At 34.8% G+C, this 22,392-nt stretch overlaps 1 protein-coding gene across 2 annotated transcripts in view; it reads right to left on the bottom strand.

Annotated features, from left to right (window-relative positions):
* Positions 1–668: 668 nt before the first annotated feature.
* The window catches only part of LOC126965981 (beta-1,4-N-acetylgalactosaminyltransferase bre-4), a 102,135-nt gene continuing 80,411 nt past the window's right edge, over positions 669–22,392 (bottom strand). The window contains exons 5-10 of one of the 2 annotated variants that reach the window (XM_050809836.1): positions 19,540–19,675; positions 16,776–16,873; positions 13,497–13,686; positions 10,613–10,735; positions 9,610–9,705; positions 669–7,137 (exon numbers count right to left, since the gene is read on the bottom strand). In XM_050809836.1, coding sequence (XP_050665793.1) covers positions 6,996–7,137; positions 9,610–9,705; positions 10,613–10,735; positions 13,497–13,686; positions 16,776–16,873; positions 19,540–19,675 — 785 coding nt within the window. In that variant the 3' untranslated portion in view covers positions 669–6,995. Of the gene's footprint in view, positions 8,553–9,609; positions 9,706–10,612; positions 10,736–13,496; positions 13,687–16,775; positions 16,874–19,539; positions 19,676–22,392 lie in introns of both variants that reach the window. The other variant, XM_050809837.1, reaches the window with a different exon arrangement.

Raw genomic sequence — 22,392 nt, 5'->3', positions numbered from 1 at the left:
AAAGCGCGTACACCTTCCTTAAAGGCCGGCTGCGCTCCTGTGATTCTTCTGGTGTTGCAAGAGAATGTGGGCGGCGGTGATCACTTAACACCCGGTTGATAGTACGCTCGTTTGTCCTCCTATTCCATTCTCCTCCTCCTATCCAAAAAAAAAGATTCTTCGCCTTATCCGGTTTCTTATCCAAGCCCTCAGCCTGCACTTTGATATACGGCACTCGTAGCCTAGTAGAAAGTTGGTCCGGAACGAAAAATGATATTTTAAAAATCGCTTAAAGTTATCTAATTTTCGAAAGCGTGAAGGACAGGTTACCAGGTGGGAGGCTCCTTTGCACAGAATGCCAGCTAGATTATGGGTACCACAACGACGCCTTTTTCTGCCGTGAAGCAGTAATGTGTAAACATTACTGTGTATCGGTCCGAAGAGCGCTTTAGCTAGTGAAATTACTGGACAAATGAGACTTAACATCTTATATCTCAAGGTGACGAGCGCAATTGTAATACCACGCAGAATTATTGGGATTTCAAGAATCCTGAGCGGCACTGCATTATAATGGGCAGGGCGTATCATCATCAGCTGAACGCCTCGCTCGTATCTTCTCGTATTATCGTAAAAAAAATGTCGTACAACAACTTTTCATAAGTGAAATAATCACAAAATAAAACACCATATCTCCGAAACAAACAATATATTAAAAAAAGAAACATGTTACAATATATTTTCAACATCTAAATTAACACTGTGACTTTTTTATGACATATTTATAACATAGTTCATCGCACTAAATTAAATTAAAGTTAGTTATGTAAAGGAACATTTTCACACACTATCATAAACATTTACCCCCTTATTCATAATGGTCCGCTAACTTTAAACAGCCACTTAGGGACTGTTTTTTCTCATTCTGACTTAGGTCTATAGAAGAAGACAGAGTGAGAATTAGCAATGCTTTTAGTTAGCAGACTAATATGAATAAGGGGGTTAAAATACATTATTCCAATTGGACGTAGTTCCTGAAAAACGTTCCAAGCCACAAACATCATATTTTAAGGAATTCGTGTTTAAAATTTAATAAATATTAGTGTATTCCATACATGTGGGTTGGGCTACTAAGTAATATCATTATTAAAGAGTGACAGTAGGGCTGCCATTTATTGTCAGTCCGTTAATATGAATCACATGACCAGTTTTGTGTTCTTAACTCAATTTCGACATGATTGTGTTCTGGAATTACGTCCAATTCTACTGCAGATTAAAATAAGTATATTATTCTGAAGTTAGACAGTAGTATGCAACGATCTAAGCTCAAAGTTTTCAAATACATTACGCAGATTAATAACAAATTATTTGAGACACGACTTTACCAGTGGCCGTAACTTCTAAGATCTGTATGTAGGTAAATGAGTAGATAATTGTTAAGCCAATTATAATAATAATATACACTTGAATGCACGAATCACCTCGTATTTTTAGAAACCGGCTTGCGTAAATATTATAAATGCGTGCGAACGAACAATCTAGAATTAATATAAAACAAAATATCGTTGCAAATAAGTGATAAAAAATGATTTCTAAAATGCCTACTTAAATTAAAACTAAATCTTGTTTTCATAATCCAAAAGAAATTATAGCCATAAGTAATTATATTTCTTGTGTAGTAAAGTTATGTGGGAATGTTTACTATTCAAGTCAGTATTGCATATCGGAATTATTAAACATGTACCTACTCATAATATTTTAAAGTTTTTAAACGAATTCGGACTTTATTTTTAAACATATCGTCTAAGCTATGTATCAACACATATTGGGCTAAATAGTCATACACAAAATTACACGAATTTCGCTCTAATTAACATTAAATGAAAATTTCAAGAGCAATTCTGATTTGTAGAATTTATGGGCTCATAGAGGATAGTTACAATTTTTCAATAATATTGTCAAAATCACTATATTGGCCACACAGAATAAGTACATGAATATCTTAGATCATTTATACGTCTTGATAGACAGTGATAGCTGTGAGAACGTCGAAAAACATTGAGGTTGACAGTTAACCTCTATTCCGAGCAATGCACGCATACTAACACAAAGTGATATACAAATCGCGAGTGTATGACGTAGCTTGTCACGTAAAGTAATAAAGCTGGCCTGTTTTCACCGGTTGTCTAGCTAGAGGCTCAATCTTGATGTATAAATTATCTAAGATTAAGATTATTCTCACGGCCGTTCTCAATATACCATTTACAGATAGAGATAAATTACTACCTTCTAATGTCAGTAATTAGCTGTCAATAATCTGAAGCTATCCCAATATACCCGATAAGTCATTCTTATCGCCTTATATCAGGAAAGCGTGAATTGCAATTTCCATACAAACTTCTATCGCTGGTAAGCTATACGTCGTTCCATTGATAGACAGCGTGTACGGATAAGGTGAGTTACCGTCGATAAATTTATTGGGATAGAAAAGTCAACGAAAGTAACGATTTTTATCTCAAGTAAGAGATAGACTGAATATTAGAAACGGCCGTTAGAGTGCTAACAAAAGAGACACTATATTGTAGAACAGTTACATTTACAATCTTTAATGTAAATAATAAAGTCGACCTCTAAAAGAATATCCATTTTCAAAAATATTTAATCATAATTAGATTTCCAAATGTATTTAAGGAAAATAATGTTTCCAATACAAACCGGTTTGGCAAAGATAATATTCAGAATTTTATTCCGTGAGTAAATTTTGCAGCAGTTAAGCAGAAAATACCGCGGAAATCATGACATAAATCAGATCACGACACCACACAGCGAGTAACAATTTATAGCAAAATTCTTAAAGGAGGTTGAGTTTGAATACATTTATTAATACTCGAGAAATATGAGCTTGTAATGTGGTTTACTGTATTATTACAAAGTATTATTTGTAATTCTGCAGGCGCCAATATAATGATTAATGAAAAATAAGAATTTAGATAAAATTTGAGCAACTGTACAAGGTTTGTTCGAACAGCCGTTGTCAGTTTCTCATGAAGTTTTACATTATTTAGGTACCAATTATTAGAAGTTGGACTTTTAGCAGAACTGTAAAAATCTAGGTTAGGGACAATGATAAAGAAGTAGACAGCACGGAAAACGAGAACAGAATTATTTATGTAGAAATTGGTACAGCTCGTGGACTTTTTACAGTTTGTTTAGCCACAGGTGGTTTTGTGTGTGTCGTTGCCGATGCTGCTGCGACCAAAGAGATGGTAGAATAATAGAAAATATATATTTATGAATAGAAAAGGTCCTTAGGCGCACCTAACTCTGTATTCTGTGGGTATGTAACGCCATTGAGCTATCACTCGGCTTTCTAATGCCCGTGCGAGTCAAGTTGAGAGCAAAATTTACCAATTATAATGATACATACTGTAAATGTTATTATTTTAGAAATATATTATGAAGTTTTCACTTGTGTTGAGTGGTCTTTAAGCACACACCGTTATTTGAATTGTTACTTTGTGTAAAGTTAAGAAATGCTTTAGTAAGATATGAGAAGGCCAAATTGTATTACACTTGAATTCATTTCACCAAGAGGCTATGAATATGGACTGTATAATGTAACACAGGCATCAAAATCTTTCAAACTACAATAACATCAGTATAAACAGATGCACAAATACTTTTCAACTGATATAGATACAGTGCAGAGCTGTCTCAGACGAGCTTCATTTACAGTTAGAAATACTGCTATATCAAGCTGCGGTTGTATTTTCAGACTATTTAATATCGAGCGACTCCTTCCCGGATCATTGCAGGTACATATCCAAATTTTTATCCATTTCGATCTTTTCTATTATTTAATAATTAAAATTAGGCCAATCAGTATAAAATTTTAAATTTCTGCACTAATACCATTGATTGCAGAAGTACTACATCGTCTAATGAATTCATACTTAGCTAACAAACAAACCGTTATGTACACATAAAAATAATCTCACTGAATCACAAAAGCTTAACTTAAACTTAATAAGCACAAGTTATGGAATATGATTATTATTCTATTATAGCTATTTACACATAAGTACATGATCACAATAGACACAATAGTATACAATTATTACGGTGGTCGTATTATTGACTACACTTGCGGACTGTGTGCAAGGCAATGTTCTAATAATGTCCGGACGCGAACCAGGAGGAATTTCGTACGTTAACCTTTTATTACCTGTCCCTGTCACTCCCGCGTACGAGTAAATATAATGCATCTCGCTCACTTCAAAAGAATTACAATCGATGAGTACGACAGCCATTGCATCTGTGCGAGATAGGTTTATGCGAAATATCGCCAAATTTGATTAAATTATGGACGTAAATTGCTTACAACGAATCATTTAATGTAGAATTTATCATAAGAATTATTCCGTTTAAAAACTATATTTAAGCGACTTTGATTGGGAGAAATTAAAAATCTTGATTAATATTTGCACGTAAATGTAATTATTGGTCTAACTCTATGGTTCTACGATATTAAACTTTATTAGAACATTCCTAGCGAGCCGTTATACTTCTATAATTAAGAATTTTTCAAGAGTATTTTAGGCCGATATTTTATATTTTACGATGCAATCTCATAAGGAGTATAGTTCAACAGTAAACTTATGATTATTTATTGTCAAGTAATTTACGATTCAAATCAAAACAGATGATAGAAAATTTTAATAATGCATTTCACTAAACATACAAAATGTAAAGCACAATAGAATGTTATCTATCATTTTAATATATATACATACAAAACATGATTATTTAAGGATATACCTAAAATATATTGTAATTGTTGTGGCAACTCCTAATGAAATCATGAAAATGATGAGCCATGAACTAAATAATTCATTCGGTTATGATGTCTATTTTATCAACATCCACGATATTCTAAAATTGTAAAATTACTGAATTATACATTGCTGATCTTTGCTTTGTTGCCCCGAAAAAACTAATGTATCGCTCTGATAATCGACAGTATGAAGGCCCCCTTCTTCCTCAAGAAATGCACAATCGATATATGACCGAGCCTCAGAATGCAGGACAAGGTCAGAAACGCGCTCTAAAGGTAGCAACAACTAATATTTAATAATTTGATTACAACTAGCATTTGATAGTTTCTAATTAATAACGCCGTAGTGTACTAATAGTTGCACAAATGGAACCAGGCATGCATAAGTCGAAAGGGATTACATTTGATGTGTAAGAAATATAAATAAATATAAGTAAATAAAAAAGGCATTTATTCTAGTATTATTATTAATTAAATCAAGCTAAAATTAACAAGGAAAAACATATCTAAGTGCAGACGGACTAGTAAAAAAAGAAGGACTCCGCGCCGTGATATTACCAAGTGAAGCAGCTTTATAGGTATAAGGTAGTGTGTGTGAGGTTACGGGGTATACCAGTTACACAATTTTTTCTCCCTTAGATAATCATATATCCACAAATACTATTATATTATTGTTTTGACACTTTTTCACAACGCACGACGGCATTTTTAAAATATTTTATTGCGACGCAAACTGATCTGACACAGACGATGGAAAATCTCATAATGGCGGCCAATCGGCTTGTGTATTTGCAAATTTACCGACTTGTTATGGAGCCTCACTTTTATGTAAGGTGACACGGAGTCTTACTCGTCCGTGCTAAGTGCAGTTAAAATGATATCTAATAAAATAAAATTAAAATCAATGTCAAATTGCATTTAAATTAAAAAAGTTATTAATATCGTAACTACATAAAAAATAATTTATAACGTGTTAGTAACACATTTTAAATAAATTTAATTCAAAGATTGAATTTATTTAATAACCCCTAAAAGCGGTAATGTATGGAGCGTTGTTAGCACTACGCGGGGAGGTGAGGCGCGGGCGGGGAATTATTTAGGACACAATGTGCGTAGAAATGTGATTGAAAACTCATTCTGGTTTGATCTGTATTCTGAGGACTGCGCGTGCGATGTATATATTTGGCGACTAATATAAAACATAATCTAACATGTGGAATAGTTGCAACTGAAACATACATTACTCCCATTTCTGGGATTAAACATACAAATTTAATTTACATGCCTAAAATGACGGACGAGGTGGGAATCGAACCCACACCTCCAAGAATACGCCCATCTCTTTTACCACTTAGTCAACCGTCTGAATGACGCATTTTCCATAAAAACTTGTTGACAACTAGATAATTCATATATTTTTGGCATGTTAACAATGTCCATAAATTTTGGTATTTCTATTTAATTACTTTAAATTGTTAAATTTCGGTACCTTAATTAACCGGAAATAAATTAAAAGCCTATTTTGACAAAGTCTTCTACAATACATGATAAGCAGCATATTATTCATTTTACTTGTTTATTTATTTTTGTCGGAATTCACTAATTATATTATTACCCAAAATTATGTTCGAAAAAAACACCTTTTAAAAACATTTTAATAACATTAGTTAAGAAATATAAACAGGTTACAATAAAACTCAAATTATTAAAATTGTAAAATAATGGAATCCTTTGAAATTTCAAAGACATGTAAATTTAGGCAGCTTTCCTTAAATATAACGCACACACAAAAATCGTGTACTATATCTTGAGCATGTATCAAGTAGTGAGAATAAATAAATATTGATTTTTAGGAAATAAGCACATTTAAAAAAAGTAAAACAAAAAAGATTATCAACCTACCCAATTATAAAAGTTTGGACTTCTCTGCCTGCGGCCATTTTTATTTTTCCCCGCCCACACATCCATTTCATTCATGTGCCCTGCAAAGCGGGCGGCGGGCGGAAGGCGGCAAAAAAATCAGGGCGATGACCTTAGTTTACTGATAGAATAAATAAGTCAGGGGTTCTCAAGATTAACGGAAACATTTAATATGAAATGTTCTTTTTAACCGACTTCAAAAAAGGAGGAGGTTCTCAATTCGTCGGTATGTTTTTTTTACTGTAGGATTTAATCTGTGGGTTTTTTATTTTATTTTTAAGGGTGTCTCCGCATTCAACTTCATATCAGTGTCAATTATCGTACAGGGTTTTTTAACATTATATAAAAAAGGAAAAACCAGAACGGAATTAATTATGTTAGTTTTGTCTCTTATACGATATATTTTTCTGAAAAAAAAATACTGTGTTATGATGCAACCACAGATAATTTATACGTCTAGATAGAGCTTTAAAAACGTCGCAAAAATAGCGACGAACTGTTAATATTATCTACTTTGACTGACGTATCGCGAGTGTAAGACGTAGCTGTCACGCACACTAAAGTAATACACCTGGCCTGTTGTTATGCGTAGCCTAACAGCAAGAGGCTCTATCTAGACGTATAAAATAGCTTGCAGGCTTTGGGTATATAACCTTCGATATTTTATCCTAATTATATACAATTTATCCACTTATAACTAGATATGTAGGTAGCTAAATAAATGTAAAATATCTAAAATATTGAAATCATAAAAATTCAGCTTTTGTATAAAAAAATGACTTATTCTTATGAATGATAGTTGAGATTCACTTCTATACTGTTAGTTTACAAAGTAACGTCAAATCTCTCTCTCTAAAATATGTTTTATGAGTCATACAACAGCGACGTCTTTCTGCCGCTAAGCAGTATTTTGGAGACATTTGCCGCTCAGAATTCGGTCGGAGCAAATCACTTTTACGACATACGATTAAGTTTCAAATCTCTCTCTCTCTCTAAAATATCTTTTATGAGTCATACAACAGCGGCGTCTTACTGCTTTTCGTCAGTATTTTGGAGACATTTGCCGCACAGAATTCGGTCGGAGCAAATCACTTTTACGACATACGATTAAGTTTTGGACGGTGACGTATGTTTTAGAACCATTAGCATTAAGACATAATGAAAATATCGAAGATTAGAAACATCTTCCCGTTCAGATACAAACAACTTATGTCTACGCTATTTATGGCTATTCTACTGTATATATTTTACAATTTATAAAGCTGCATTATTCGATCAACTGCGAATGATTGCGATATGAGAAATACATTTGAGATTCTAAGCCAAAGATTCCGTTTAATGTTAATCTTATTATTATGTTTGATTATAAATATCAACATCTAAGTCAAACAGGACTATTTTGTACTTATTTGTAATAATAATAATTGATTCAGCTATTACATTATATATTTATTTCGAACTATGCCTCGAATGCAGACAGGCAGCTGTCATATTGACAGTACAATTTTTGACAGCTGTCAGAGTCCGGTCGTGTCTAAATATATTGTTTGTGAATAAGTATTTTGGCTGTATGGATGAAACCTTTGCCTTGTTTTTCTGTATAATTAGTTTTTTGAAACCATAGATATATCGCGGTCGGTATACCCGTCACCTAAAATCGCCAAACAACAGCTTGGCGAGATACGTCCGTCAGCTACGTTCGTCTATATTCACTAATATATGAGTGTAGAGGTGGTATTGTACAACTTCCACGACCTCATACTCTAGACTGGACAGTCCATCTGCATGGAATGTTTTACTGGTCTGTGACAGTAATTGGTACCTGAAAAAGAAACTATTTGTGTATTTCACGCAAAACTGAGTCAAGTGGCCCTGTCCTAACATAGCTTAAGGAACACGCACAAAACATTCAGATCATTTCATTTTATTGTAAAATTTAAGATAGTCTTTATGATTGACTAACAATATACTAGCGTATAAACAAGGAGATACAGAAAGATACAAAAGTTATATATATTGTTTCTGTAACAGATTTTAAATAACAGGTCGTAAATGGTCTGCCACCCTTATTATTACCTCCTTAGTATTTTTAATATTAAACCAATAGCTAACGCACACATTGACACGCATTATAAGGCCATCAGGTGTTTATACGCATGTATATTCCTCCTAAATCCTAAAAGTAATTAAAAGTCATCATCATCATCAGCCGGAAGACGTCCACTGCTGGACAAATGCCTCCCCCAAAGATTTCAAAGACGATCGGCCCTGCGCTGCCCTCATCCAACGTATGCCGGCGGTCTTGACCAGATCGTCGGTCCATCTTGCGAGGGGCCGACCAACACTGCGTCTTCCGGTACGTGGTCGCTATTCAAGGACTTTACTGCCCCAGTGGCCATCTGTCCGTCGAACTATGTGCCCTGCCCACTGCGACTTCAGTTTCGCAATAGTTTCGACTGTGTCGGTTACTTTGGTTCTCCTACGGATCTCCTCATTTCTGATTCGATTTTGCAGGGAAACTGGGAGCATAGCCCTCTCCATTGCCTTCTGAGCGACCACGAGCTTTCTCATAAGGCGCATAGTTAGCGACCACTTCTGCGTACCGTAAGTCATCACTGGCAACACACACTGGTTGAAAACCTTCGTCTTCAGACACTGCGGTATTTGGAACGGGAAGATTTTACGGAGCTTTCCGAACGCTGCCCATCCGCGTTGGATTCTACGAGTGACCTCTTTCTCGAAATTGGACCTGCCTAACTGGATTGTTTGTCCGACGTACTCGTCGACAATTTCGAGAGTACAATTCCCAATTGCTATAAATTGGGAATTGGAAGTAATAAAAGTCTAGTCATAAAGTTACAAACGACAATAAATGTTACCTTTTAGGGTTCGGCGGACACTTCTTATGATCTAACATCGCGTAGCGAGCTATTGACATCTTGTACCTCGCTATGTGGTAGTTACTCTTCTTAATCCTGAATAAAAATGTCATTTATTTAATAAACAGATCGATTGGCAATCACTAACGGCCATTCCCAATATTCAGTCTATCTCCGGTTGTTGCCTACTTGAGATAAAAAATCGTTGACTTATATGACCCAATAAACTTATCGACGTTAACTCACCTTAACCATACATGCTGTCAATGGGACGACGTACAGATTACCAGGGATAGAAGTTTGTGTGTAAGTATTACTGACTACCGTTAGTACTGACAGTAGAAGGTAGTAATTTATCTCTATTTGTAGATAGTATATTGGGAACGGCCCCTAGACAGTATAGGCCGTGAGATCATGTGTGTCTTGAAACTATGTCTGACAGTTGCCTAGGTATTTTTTACTCGAGGAAAGACAGGAAAATATGATGTTTTTTGAAACTCTATGATATATATATTTTCAAGTATATATCTCTCGCCATTTTTCCTTTGCAGTTTTAAAGGATCTTACTCCAACCGAGACATTATTTTAATATGTTTCTAAACTTGCTGTTTGATCTAAAAGTGATGATTACAACACATGGGTAAAAAGTTTGGTATTGCAGCTATATCCATCATCCATGTCCAAAATTTAACTATCCACTCAAAGATTATGAATCAAAGACATCAATATGCTGAGTAAATTGTATTATTGCTAATGGTGGAGGGGGGAGCACCCCCATTTTGAGGTATTTTTGCTTCCTCAGACAATTTCCATTACGAATATCGACTTACGGATTACGACTCTCCTCTATCAAATTATTGAGACTTTACTAGACTACGACGAGTGACCGGAAAGTCTATATTCCGAGCCGTAACACATTACAATTTGGCAGTTGGACAGTGATAAGTTTCAATAGAAGGTATCATAAATAGGGCTTTTAAAGTTAAAAAAAACTATGTCTTACCTATAAAACATATCATCATCTTCGCCACCCCAGCCCCAGTACTTGTTTGAGAAGCCGTTGACTTTCGTAAACTGCTCTAAAGTCATGGCCGACACTCCACCAAAAATGTCCTCGTAAGGTAACCTACAATTATTACTTATAATCAGTTTTAAATACATTTTGTAAATAAAGGAGTTGAATAACTAATTTAAAGTCGTTCTCGTGCCAGGCAAACCCAATTACTGAGTCCCTATTATGTCTAGATAAAGCCTCTTGCTGTTAGGCAAAGCATGACAACAGGCCAGGTTTATTACTTCAGTGTATATAACAGCTACGTCTTAATCTCACTTTATATATACAATACGTCAGTAACTTTGTTTTAGTGTGCATATGTTGCTGGAATAGAGGGTAACAGTTCGCCGTTCATTCTAGCTTTTTGACGTGTTCAAGTCTGCTGTCTCAGCCTATCTAGACGTATAAATTATCTAAGAAAAATGCAAAGGTTTTGTTGAATCATCTTAAAGTTGAATCATTTGGTAAAAAAAAACGTAAGACGCATGCCTAGTTATATCTTTATCTATGACCAAAGAGGATATAAATACTATGTAATAAGAGGCGAGACTACCGAAGTAAAAATTGAAATTTATTTTAGTATGAAACGTGCAGTGAGATTTGACATAAGTTTGAAATAGTAATTACAATATGATGACAAATAATTATTTGCCATATACAGGTGTCCCAAAGTTATGGGACATGAAAGGAAAGTACCTTAAATATCGTAAATAGGGTATTTTACTGAAAAAAGACTTTATGTTATTTTTAAAAGTTAGTAATTCTGCATTCAAAGATTTTCTTAAAATTACTTGCCTCGTCTGGGACTCGAACTGACTTAAATGTAAAAAAAATACCCCTACTTTTATGATGCCAATCGTAAGAATGGCTAAGAACTAATAACTAGTCTTAAGTAACATAGTATTTTAAAAGAAAGGAGCAACGTAAAATGTTTGAGTCTAATTTCAAGAAAGTTATTTATTGCCATCGACGACGTTCGAAAAGTAGAGATATTATCATTCCATACATAGCATTATTATTCGTAAATAAGTACCCACTTCATAATTAAGATAATAAAGTATTTTAGCATAGTTTTTTTAAAGTTCAAAAGCGATACGAGAATGTGGGCGAGTTACAAACAGAATTGTGCCATATCATATCGAGTATTCACCATAAAATGATAAGAAAATCAAAAGGCAGGCATTTTTTTTACATTTAAGTAGGTTCGATTCCCAGACGAGGCAAGTAATTTTTAGAAAATCATTTAATGCAGAATTACTAACTTTTAAAAATAACATAAAGTCTTCTTTCAGTAAAATACCCTATCTACGATATTTAAGGTACTTTCCCTTCATGTCCCATAACTTTGGGACATCCTGTATATCGGATTATAATCCGGCTAAGTTTGTAAACGAACAGTTGATTAAAACGTAGGGTAGTTATTATTAATTTATCTATCTCCGTTTATCAAGTTTATAGCCGTCATCTGTCATTATATCGATTACATTCCTGTTCGCTCTTTTCTGTCATGTTTCTTTTTTATTATTATTTCATTTATTTAAAGCATTCGTAACAAGACCATCAACTCAAGCTAAAATATAATATAAGAAAAATATTTTTCAATATACAAGAAAAACCCCAGTTAGGTTTAAGGGCCAAACTTATTCGGAATGATTCTTTTTTTGTGTGAAATTACAGATATTTAGTTTAATAATGTAATATTTACACTTTACTATAGACAGACCTTCGAAAAAGTCATATCTTTGTTATTGTAGCCGAGAGTGGGAGAAACAATTTTAACCAAAGCCAAAACTTTTAAAACTAAATCCGTGTTGCCAAGTGACCCGTTTTGTTCGAAGCGTTCCCATTTTCACGGGTCCTTACTATTCGAATCGAATTTCACCTTTTGTGTTTCAAATTTGTTTCAATCTCCAACTCTACTGTGTTGGCCAATATAATATAAAAAAATTGGCTGTTATTCTATAAAAACAATACAATACTGTTGGTACAAGCAGTCAATCTTTAAATAGACATGATGACGTTTTTATGTTCATCATCATGTGTAACGCGCTTTAATGCATTTTTTAAGAATTTGTTTTGAATTACGCGCTAAAACGCTTCTAGGTGTAATGGCGGCCGAACATGACGTCCCATGACGACCCCTCAAAAATAAATCATTAAGGGTACTTGAAGTATAAGAACTAAATCTTCAAGCAACGAAGTGATGGTTATAATTAGATTATTATTGAATATCTAATTAATCGTAATACTTAAATCAAAACTATTATATTCGCAATCCTTTCATCATATATTTTTGTCTTAAAACCATTTATTGTTGGCACGGACTAGTAAAAAAATAATGACTCCGAGTCACCTTACATACCAGTGTAGCACAAAAACAAGCCGATTAACGTGTAAATACATAGCCCCACGCACACACTTACACTACTTCAGGCCGATCGGCGGCCATTATGAGAAATGTAATCGTCTGTGACAGATCATCGTCTCAATAAAATATTTTAAAAATGCCGTCGTGCGTTGTGAAAAAGTGTAAGAACGATACTTTATAAGTATTTGTGGCCATATAAGATTATTTAAGGGAGAAAAAATTGTGTAACTAGTATCCCCCGTAACCGCACACACACTAGCATAACGGTGCTTCACTTGCTAGTATCACTGCGCGGAGTCCTTCTTTTTTTACTCGTCCGTGATTGTTGGAATATTTAATGCCATTATTGGTAACCCTAAATGTGAAGAAATTTAATTCTAACACTTAGTTTAATGTTTTGGTTATTCTAATTCAGCATGAAGTGCCAACACACAAATAGATATTAACTATCGTGTAGTTACTTACTTGAAATTGAGCTTGTCTATGGAAGCAGACATATGCCGAGGCTGCTTCGGACAAGAGTAGAGGTTTCTGGAGTCTAGAGGCAGAAGATCAATGTCATGGAAGATAAAACACTGCCAGCCACCGGCCTTCTGTTTCTGACTCTCTGCGAAGCCCACATTCATGAGCTTGGCACGGTTAAACTCACTGTTTCCTGCACAAATTTGAGAGATTTTTAGGACATTTAAAAGAATGTATAAATAGATAATATAGGCTCCCTTAGGACTGCTTCTTTTAAAGGGAATGTTGTACGCTTCTGCATCATTTTTAATTATTAATTAATTAATTTTACTGACCAGAACATTACGGTTCTTTCTTCAGCATAGAATGTATCTATACATTCTACTATAGAAAACTAATTACGCCAGCAATTGTTTTGTAATATAGCTTGCAATGCTCACTATAATAATTATTAAAGTAACAAATACATTTTCAGTGAGTTATCAGAAAGTTATCGGAATTTTGCTGAAAATCTAAACATCCATCCATAACCCTGTATGTAATTCTTTTTGCTTTTATAAATACTTTTGTTCCAGAAAGAACAAAAATTTAATAATGCTATCCTCTTAGATAATTTATTGTCTAGATAGAGCCTCTTGCTGCCAAGCAACCGATGAAGATAGGACAGGTTTATTACTTTAGTGTGCGTGACAAGCTACGTCTTACACTTGCGATTTGTATGTCACTTTGTGTTAGTGTGCATTGCTCATAAAAGACGTCAAGTCAACCTCATTTTTTTTCTATGTTATGACAGCTCTCACAGTCTATCTAGATGTATAAATGATCTAAAGCTACCCTCATATTTTTAAACTTTATATAAAGGGGATAAACGGGCAAGAGGGTCACAAAATGGGAAGTGAAAAACCAGCTGCCCACGGGATTATGCAATATAAGAGGTCGAGATGCGTTACCGGCATTTAATGTGGGAGTATGCTCTAATCGTGTTATTGCTTTGTCCCTAAGCCGTATCGGTGGTGCAAGCTAAGTAACAAAGTGGACATAAAAGTAAGTTTAGTGGTTAGTTCTAAAATGATACACAATTATTAGAATTTATATTAAATGCTAGATAATAAAGTAATTATGAAATTTATGGGAATTATCTATTCACATCTGAAATTGGGGCCGATTAATAAAAGAATACGTATTTTTATAGTACGAATACAAGCTTGCGTGTCAGGGCTAGTTAACACGAACCGAATGAAGTTGTGAAAAACGCGTTAGACCAAAAATTGGCTACGATCTATGTAGGTGGAATTGAAACCAATGTGTGGTGAAGTAGTACGGTTTCATATCGAATCCAAGCTTGCACTCAAAATTGAACCAAATCCTTTTTGTAATAAACAAAAACAATTAATGGAGTTAATTTTGTTAGGCAGTTTTTAATGATATTGACAGAAGTGGTATCGTAGACATTTAAGATGACCAATACACAATACGAGAACAATAAGCTGAAGTGTTTAAAACAAAGTCATAAGGGAAAATTGTTACGTCAGCAAAAATCGCCTTATTATTGTAGAAAGGGTTGGTAATTTAAAGTAATAATTATTAAAATAAATGACTTAATACAATTTGGGCAGCGTTAGCCCTTACAATTCACAATAATTAATGTACTCTCCAACTGAGCGCTCTGTCATATAATATATATATAATAGGGCACCACCTTCACCGTGATGATGCTACCAACTGTTATAACTAACTGAATCAAGTTAACCAAAGAATTGAATACAATTTGCTATTATAGTTATTTCTACAATTCTAGTTATAATTATATAAAACAATACTAAAACAGTAAGTAGTTAAAGAAATGTTATAATTAATTGGGATGTCTAATCAAATTAATCATATATCGTGAACTTAAAAATGTCAAATAATGTCAAAAATCTGAAATGTCTTATGACAGTTCATGAGGTTGGTAGCGCTTGTAAACACATCAAGCTGACATTACCTATGCATATTTTACCCATGAAATGTATAACTATAGTCATTGCTAAGTGAACAAATAAAGGAATGAATATAGGCTTTCTATTAAACTGATCTGCACTAATAAACGAAGAACTGTTTTTTTCCGTCTGTTATACTGCGAAAACTACTGAACCAATCGGAATAATAATAACCATAAGACGCATCGTGTTTCGGAGAAGGTTTTAGTCTTAGATAATTTATAGGACTAGATAGTCTCTTGCTGTTAGACAGCCGATAAAAACAGGCCAGGAATACAAGTTAAGTATGCGTGACAAACTACGTCTTACAATCGCGATTTGTATGACATTTTGTGTTAGTGTGCATGAATTGCTCAACATAGAGGTTAGTTCTTAGGTCTATTTTTATCGACGTTTTCACAGCTGTCATAATCTATCTAGATGTATTTTTTTATGCCAATAAGAAACGAGACGAGCAGGACGTTCAACTGATGGTAATTGATAAGCCCTGCTCATAACAATGCAGTGCCGCTCAAGATTTTTAAAAAAACCTAAAATTTCTGAGCAGCACTACAATTGCGCTCGTCACCCTGAGACATAAGATGTTAAGTCTCATTTGGCCAGTAATTTGACTAGCTACGGCGCCCTCCAGACCGAAACACAGTAATGCTTACACATAACTGCTTCACGGCGCGGTTGTGGTACCCATAATCTAGCCGGCATTTTGTACAAAGGAGCCTCCCACTGGTATCAATAATCTAAGGTTTTAGTATATATGTTAGTGATTACTTATCCGCATCTATATAATCCAAATACAAATAATTCAGTCAATCACATTTCATTACATAATGTCACAAATCATATAATGAGCGAGCGCGAGATTATTATTTTAAATCGCAAAAAAACTGTCCTTTAATAAAAACAGTAAACTCACTCAAAACAATTGTATTTTTATAGTAAGAGAAGTTGATTCCCGACTCGTGGTCACACCAGTTTGTCACACCAGTGTGACTACAAGTAATTTTTTTTTCTCGTCGTCACAGCAAGGGTTTTACTACACCCTGTTGGTAATTGATATTATAAGTTATGTGTCAATTTCTATTCTACTAACCGAAAATGTTTTTTTCCTCGTCTTCACATCGATTTTACGGAAATACTACTTTAATTAAGGTGCAGTAAAACCCGCGGTGTGAAGACGAGGAAAAATACATTTTTACTCGTAGTCACACTGGTGTGACCACGAGTCGAGAATCGAGAAGGATTATACCTCATGGGTAACGATTAGCACCGCTCAAATTTTAATTTTAAATCCAAATCATCCTACCTTCTTGTTCTACTATGAATATTCCATATTCTATTTGTTGTTTCATCAGAAACGGATGCATATGTCTGAGAAATATAGCCAAGTGCTGCGGTCGATCTCTGAAACAAAAAAAAAATAAGCATACTGTGGGTGTTCAGATTTTAGATGACAAAATATTTTCCGTGATTTTTGAAGTTATACTTCTTTAGGCGCGTTATGAAAAAATAATAAGAGTGAAATTTTAAGATGCGCGCGCATCACAAAAGTACATGGTGAAGCAGGGACGAATAAAAAAAGAAGGACTCGACGCCGTGATATTAGCAAGTGAAGCACCGTTATGCTAGTGTGTGTGTGGTTACGGGAGATACTAGTTACACAATTTTTTCTCCCTTAAATAATCATATATGGCCACAAATACTTATATAGTATCGTTTTTATACTTTTTCACAACGCACGACGGCAATTTTAAAATATTTTATTGAGATGTAAACTGATCTGTCACAGAGATGAAAATTCTCATAATAGCCGCCTATCAGCCTGTAGTAGTGTAAGTGTTGTGTGCGTGGGGCTATGTATTTACACGTTAATGGACTTGTTTTGGTGCTACACTGTTATGTTAGGTGACACGGAGTACTTATTTTTTTACTAGTCCGTGGGGGTGAAGTTGGTTCCTAAAATTTTCTGACGTTTGCGACATTCGTTATGTTTTTTTGGTTTCTTCGTCCATTATAAGGACAGGCAAAGGATTCAAGCCCGTACAGCCGTATTCGTTATTTAATAATTAATTGTCAAAGCCATCGTTGCAAGATTTTTACAATATTGTTCTTGCATACGTAGAATAGCACGACGAATAAATAACTTTAAGGATTTCCTTTGTTACGCCAAAGAAGTATAATTTCTTGCGTGCATGCATTAGTACACACACTTTTTTCGATATTTCGTCGCTGTTGTCGTTTCCTGGAGGATAAGGGAGGATGATAGGATTGTTTTGTCTATACACTAGTGTATTTTATGTCTACTAGTGGTCCCAATACACGTCTTAAATTTGAAAAATCGGTCCAGCCGTTAGGAGGAGTTCACTAATGTACACATGAGCAGGGGAATTATATTATATGGACGGAATTGAGAGTGTAAACCAATCTCAAATTCACTGGAACACACAAAAAAATCATCAAAGTCGGTCCAGCCGTTTAGGAGGAGTTCAGTTACAACAGACGCACCAAAAGAAATATATATATTAAGATGGTGGGTGTGGGGGTGCATATCACAACACCTATTTTCATTATCTGTCATGATGCAGACGTATAAGATAAAAGTCTTTTCTTTGAAATTTTCAAATAATATATTATTTTTATTTACTAGATGATTAAAATCTAATGATTTTGTTTGGTTAATAAGAAACAGCCTGTGGCATACGGACAGACGGATAGAGGATCATCAGTTTCCCCTTGTTTTCTCTTCAGTTCCGTAACCCTAAAATGCTCAAGTCCTATTCCACACTCAGCCACAATTCTCATAATATATCTCGTTAAATTTTCGAGCACATAAACACACGATTTTATAAATGTTTCACCTCTGCGTAATTTTATTAAAATTTTTAATAAATGTCACATGGCTCGATTTACGATCAAGTTTCTCAACATAAAATACGTTAAGGAAAAGGGGAAGTTTTAATAAAACACCTTGAATTTTTGACATCCGCTCACGCGATCTTGTAGGAAATTTATCACATCGCCGTAAATCTGATCGTACCAGCGATAACCCCACACTTTAGGTCGATGTACTTACAGGAAATTTTGGAAGATTTGAAGTGTAACCTTCTTTAGCAGCGTTGGGTACTTTTTGGTAGGGGAAAATCTTAGGGGTTCGCTTCACCGACACGTTCATGACAGGTGCACGCGATAAATAAATAATAATAAAAATAAATATATACATAAGAATGTATAACTTGCCAAATTACATAGTTGTAGATCAACAGAAAATAGAAACACTATAAATTTTGAATACCTGCTGAGTTTCGAAATATACCTTTTTTGCGACATACACGGCCGTGTCTTTTTACGTCAAATTTGAAGTTTTATTTTTTAATATCAACTCGATACCACGCATTCCCGACATAAAGGGTTGTTTATGTGATGCAGTCGTATAAGGTAAAAATAATTTCTTCGAAATTTTTAAATAAAGTACATTATTTACAAGATATCTGATATATTTACAAGATAAGACATTGTTTAAAAACACATGATAAAATTTTTATTTATGAGAACAGTTGCTGACATACGGACAGACAAACAGATAGAATAAGACATATAGACATATCGGACGGGAGGACAAAAATAGCATTTAATATAACATTTGTATAGCCGAGTGGTTAGCGATCCTACCTACTAAGCTAGAGGTCCCGGGTTCGAATCCCGGTAGGTGCAAGCATTTATATGATGAATATGGATGCTTGTTTCCGAGTCATGGATGTTTAAATGTATTCATGTATGTTTATGTGTATGTTTATATGAATTTATGTATGTTTAAGTAAGTATACTGTATTAAATATATCGTTGTCTTGTAACCCATAACACAGGCTATATATATGCTTAACTTGGGGCAAGATAATTTGCGTAAAAAGTGTGTCAATATTATTATATTATAAGGGTTCCTTCTGTTTCCATTTGAGGTACGAAACCGTAAAAAACCCTTAAAAAGCAGCTGAAAATGTGTCCTAGTTTTAAAAATATATTGAAATTTGAAAGGTACTGAGTTGAAGACGAGTCTTTTGAAGGATACTAACCTGTATGGCACTATGATGGCCACCTTATGCCTAGCGGTGCAGTTGGGTGGTGAATATCGACCACCTCGGTGAACTTCAGGATATTTCTGCTCCACCCAGTCCAGTTCCACCTCAGTCTTGTTTACAAATGTTGGACCTGCTTAGTCAATTATAATTTTATAACCAGTTGAGACGAAGTCAAAATAATATTATGTTTAAAAAAATATTTGACTGTTATTTCTTTTATTATATTACATCTTTCTATTACTTTGTTTAAGTATTGGTCTCCGCTGCGCTCCAGCTAGATACCGCACTACTTAAGAGCGATAGCTTTTTTTATTGCTGCAACTATTAGATGCTTGTGTGCGTTGCATCTTGACACTCAATGGCATCTTTAAAATTTTGTAACTTATAGACGCTTCGAGTTATTTTACATTGAAATTAATAAAATACAAAATACTTACTACTGATATGTGATCCCAGTGTCTTTTTTATTTCTTGTAGTATTATTTATACAAAGTTTTACTATGCAACCCAGCAGTTGTTTCAATTATTAGCAAAGTTTAACAGAACATTTGGCATGTCAACGTCACACGTTGATCGAGACAGGCTTGAGTACGCCCATTTGGGCGTAGTAAAAGTTGCCACACTTTGCGACTACGACTGCGGTATCTAGTTGGAGCGCAGCGGAGACTAATCCTTAATCCAAGTTCTATTATGATTATTTCTTGATCTAGTTTTGCCTGTTGTGAAAACTCGTTAAATAGAGTTTTCCCGAAGATGAGGTCTAGGTAGTCTTTCCGCCTTTTCACCTATGTTTTTTTTATGAAAATAATGGAGGAGACGAGCAGGACGTTGAGCTGATGGTAATTGATACGACCTGCCCATTGCAATATAGTGCTGCTCAGGATTCTTGAAAAACCCAAAAATTCTGAGCCGCACTACATTTGCGCTCGTCACCTTGAGACATAAGATAGGTACGGCGCCCTTTAGATCGAAACAAAGTAATGTATAGACATTACTGCTTCACGGCAGAAATAGGCACCGTTGTGGTACCCATAATCTATCTGGCATCCTGTGCAATGGAGCCCCCACTGGTAGTAAATTTCATCAAATAACAAGTCAAATATTTCTATGCAAGTAGTTTTATAAAAACACTTTTGAATTAAGTGTCGAATATTATTTATACTATCAGCGATTCGTAAAACTCCTTATTATAAAGAAAATTAGCAATTAACTCTATAATTGCTATTTAAAAACCATTTTATAACACAAATAGTACAATTATTATCATAAATTTACATTATAAAACCATTTACATAAAGGCCAAAATATTTAAAAACTAAACAATAATTAAAATATAATTATTAAAAATATATTATAAAATAAATTAAAAATGACATGAGTATATCATTATTCATATTTCACCTGATTAAACAGTTTTATAATTGTGCACCAATTTACAGCATAATTTTTTTTTTATATACGAGTATATAAAGGGTGTCTCAGCGCCGATTTTAAACTTTAAACACGAATTTCTCGGCAACCTGCGGGGTTAGCTGGAGGGGAGTGGTAGCGTTCGATAGGTGACGAGTGCGGATTTTTTAGTCGCCATGGCGCACTGGTCTGGTGCGCACCGCGCGTACGCAGTAGAAGCGTACTTATGCAATGGGTTTTTGTTGAGTGAAGCACGGCGTAAATTTTGTAGTCGCTATGAAATCCGCCGTTTGAGTGATGCCCCGAGTACTCAATTAATTAAGTCGTGGATAGAGAAGTTTAGAGCGACAGGATGTTTACTAAATCATTCAATTGGACCACGAAATAGACCTGTGCGATCGATTGAAAACATCGACCGCGTCGCTGCTGCGGTCGCGTAGCATCCAAGACGCTCACTTAGAAAACATGCTGCCTCTTTAAGCCTCCATCGGTCAAGCATTCAAAGAATTTTGCCTTTAGATTTAAAATTACATCCGTATAAAATCCAAATTGTGCAAAAAATTAAAGAAGAAGACTACAACAAGCGAAAAATTTACTGTCAGAAGATGTTTAAGATTTTTTCGGAGGAAAACGGGATGGACAACGTTTATTTTAGTGATGAGTCACATTTTCACCTCGAAGGGTACGTCAATCGTCAAAATTGCCGTTACTGGTCATCCAGCAATCCAAAACAAAAACAACAAAAAGCATTGCACAGCCCCAAAGTCACTGTATGGTGTGCAATATCGGCGAAGAAAATCATCGGGCCGTTTTTCTTCGAGAATGACCGAGGTGCGACGGTTACAGTGACGAGTGAGCGGTATATTGACATGATTAATAACTTTTTGTACCTCAGCTGCAAGGATTATGACAAGTAAATTGACAAGTCTGATGTATGGTTTCAGCAAGATGGGGCCACAGCCCACACTGCTAGGGTCTCCATGGACACACTAAATGCGTTATTTCCGCGAAAAATCATAAGCCGCTTTGGAGACATATTATGGCCACCCAGATCTCCCGACTTAACCCCCTTGCTGACTTTTTTTTATGGGGTTATCTCAAAGCAAGAGTTTTTGATACCCCTCTTACAAATTTGGAGCAGCTGAAGACTAAAATAACGACAGAAGTGAGAGCCATATCAGCGGACATCCTTCGGCGCGTCGCGGCAATATCGCGTGCCCGATTTGAAGAGTGCATTCGCCGTGATGGAAGACATCTTGACGGTGTAATATTCCGTACATAAAATCCGCACTAATACACTTAAATTTACTACAATAAAAATATTATGAATGCAATATGTTTTTTTTATACAAATTTTCAAAGTTTAAAATCGGCGTTGAGACACGCTTTATTATACTCAAACCGAACTCGTTACGTCGTACCTTAACAATAAAATTA

The sequence above is a fragment of the Leptidea sinapis genome, chromosome 9 (assembly GCF_905404315.1).
Source record: "Leptidea sinapis chromosome 9, ilLepSina1.1, whole genome shotgun sequence".
NCBI classification, from domain to species: Eukaryota; Metazoa; Arthropoda; class Insecta; order Lepidoptera; family Pieridae; genus Leptidea; species Leptidea sinapis.
The sequence above is the reverse complement of the archived record's forward strand: the minus strand, read 5'-3'. Positions and strand labels throughout refer to the sequence as shown.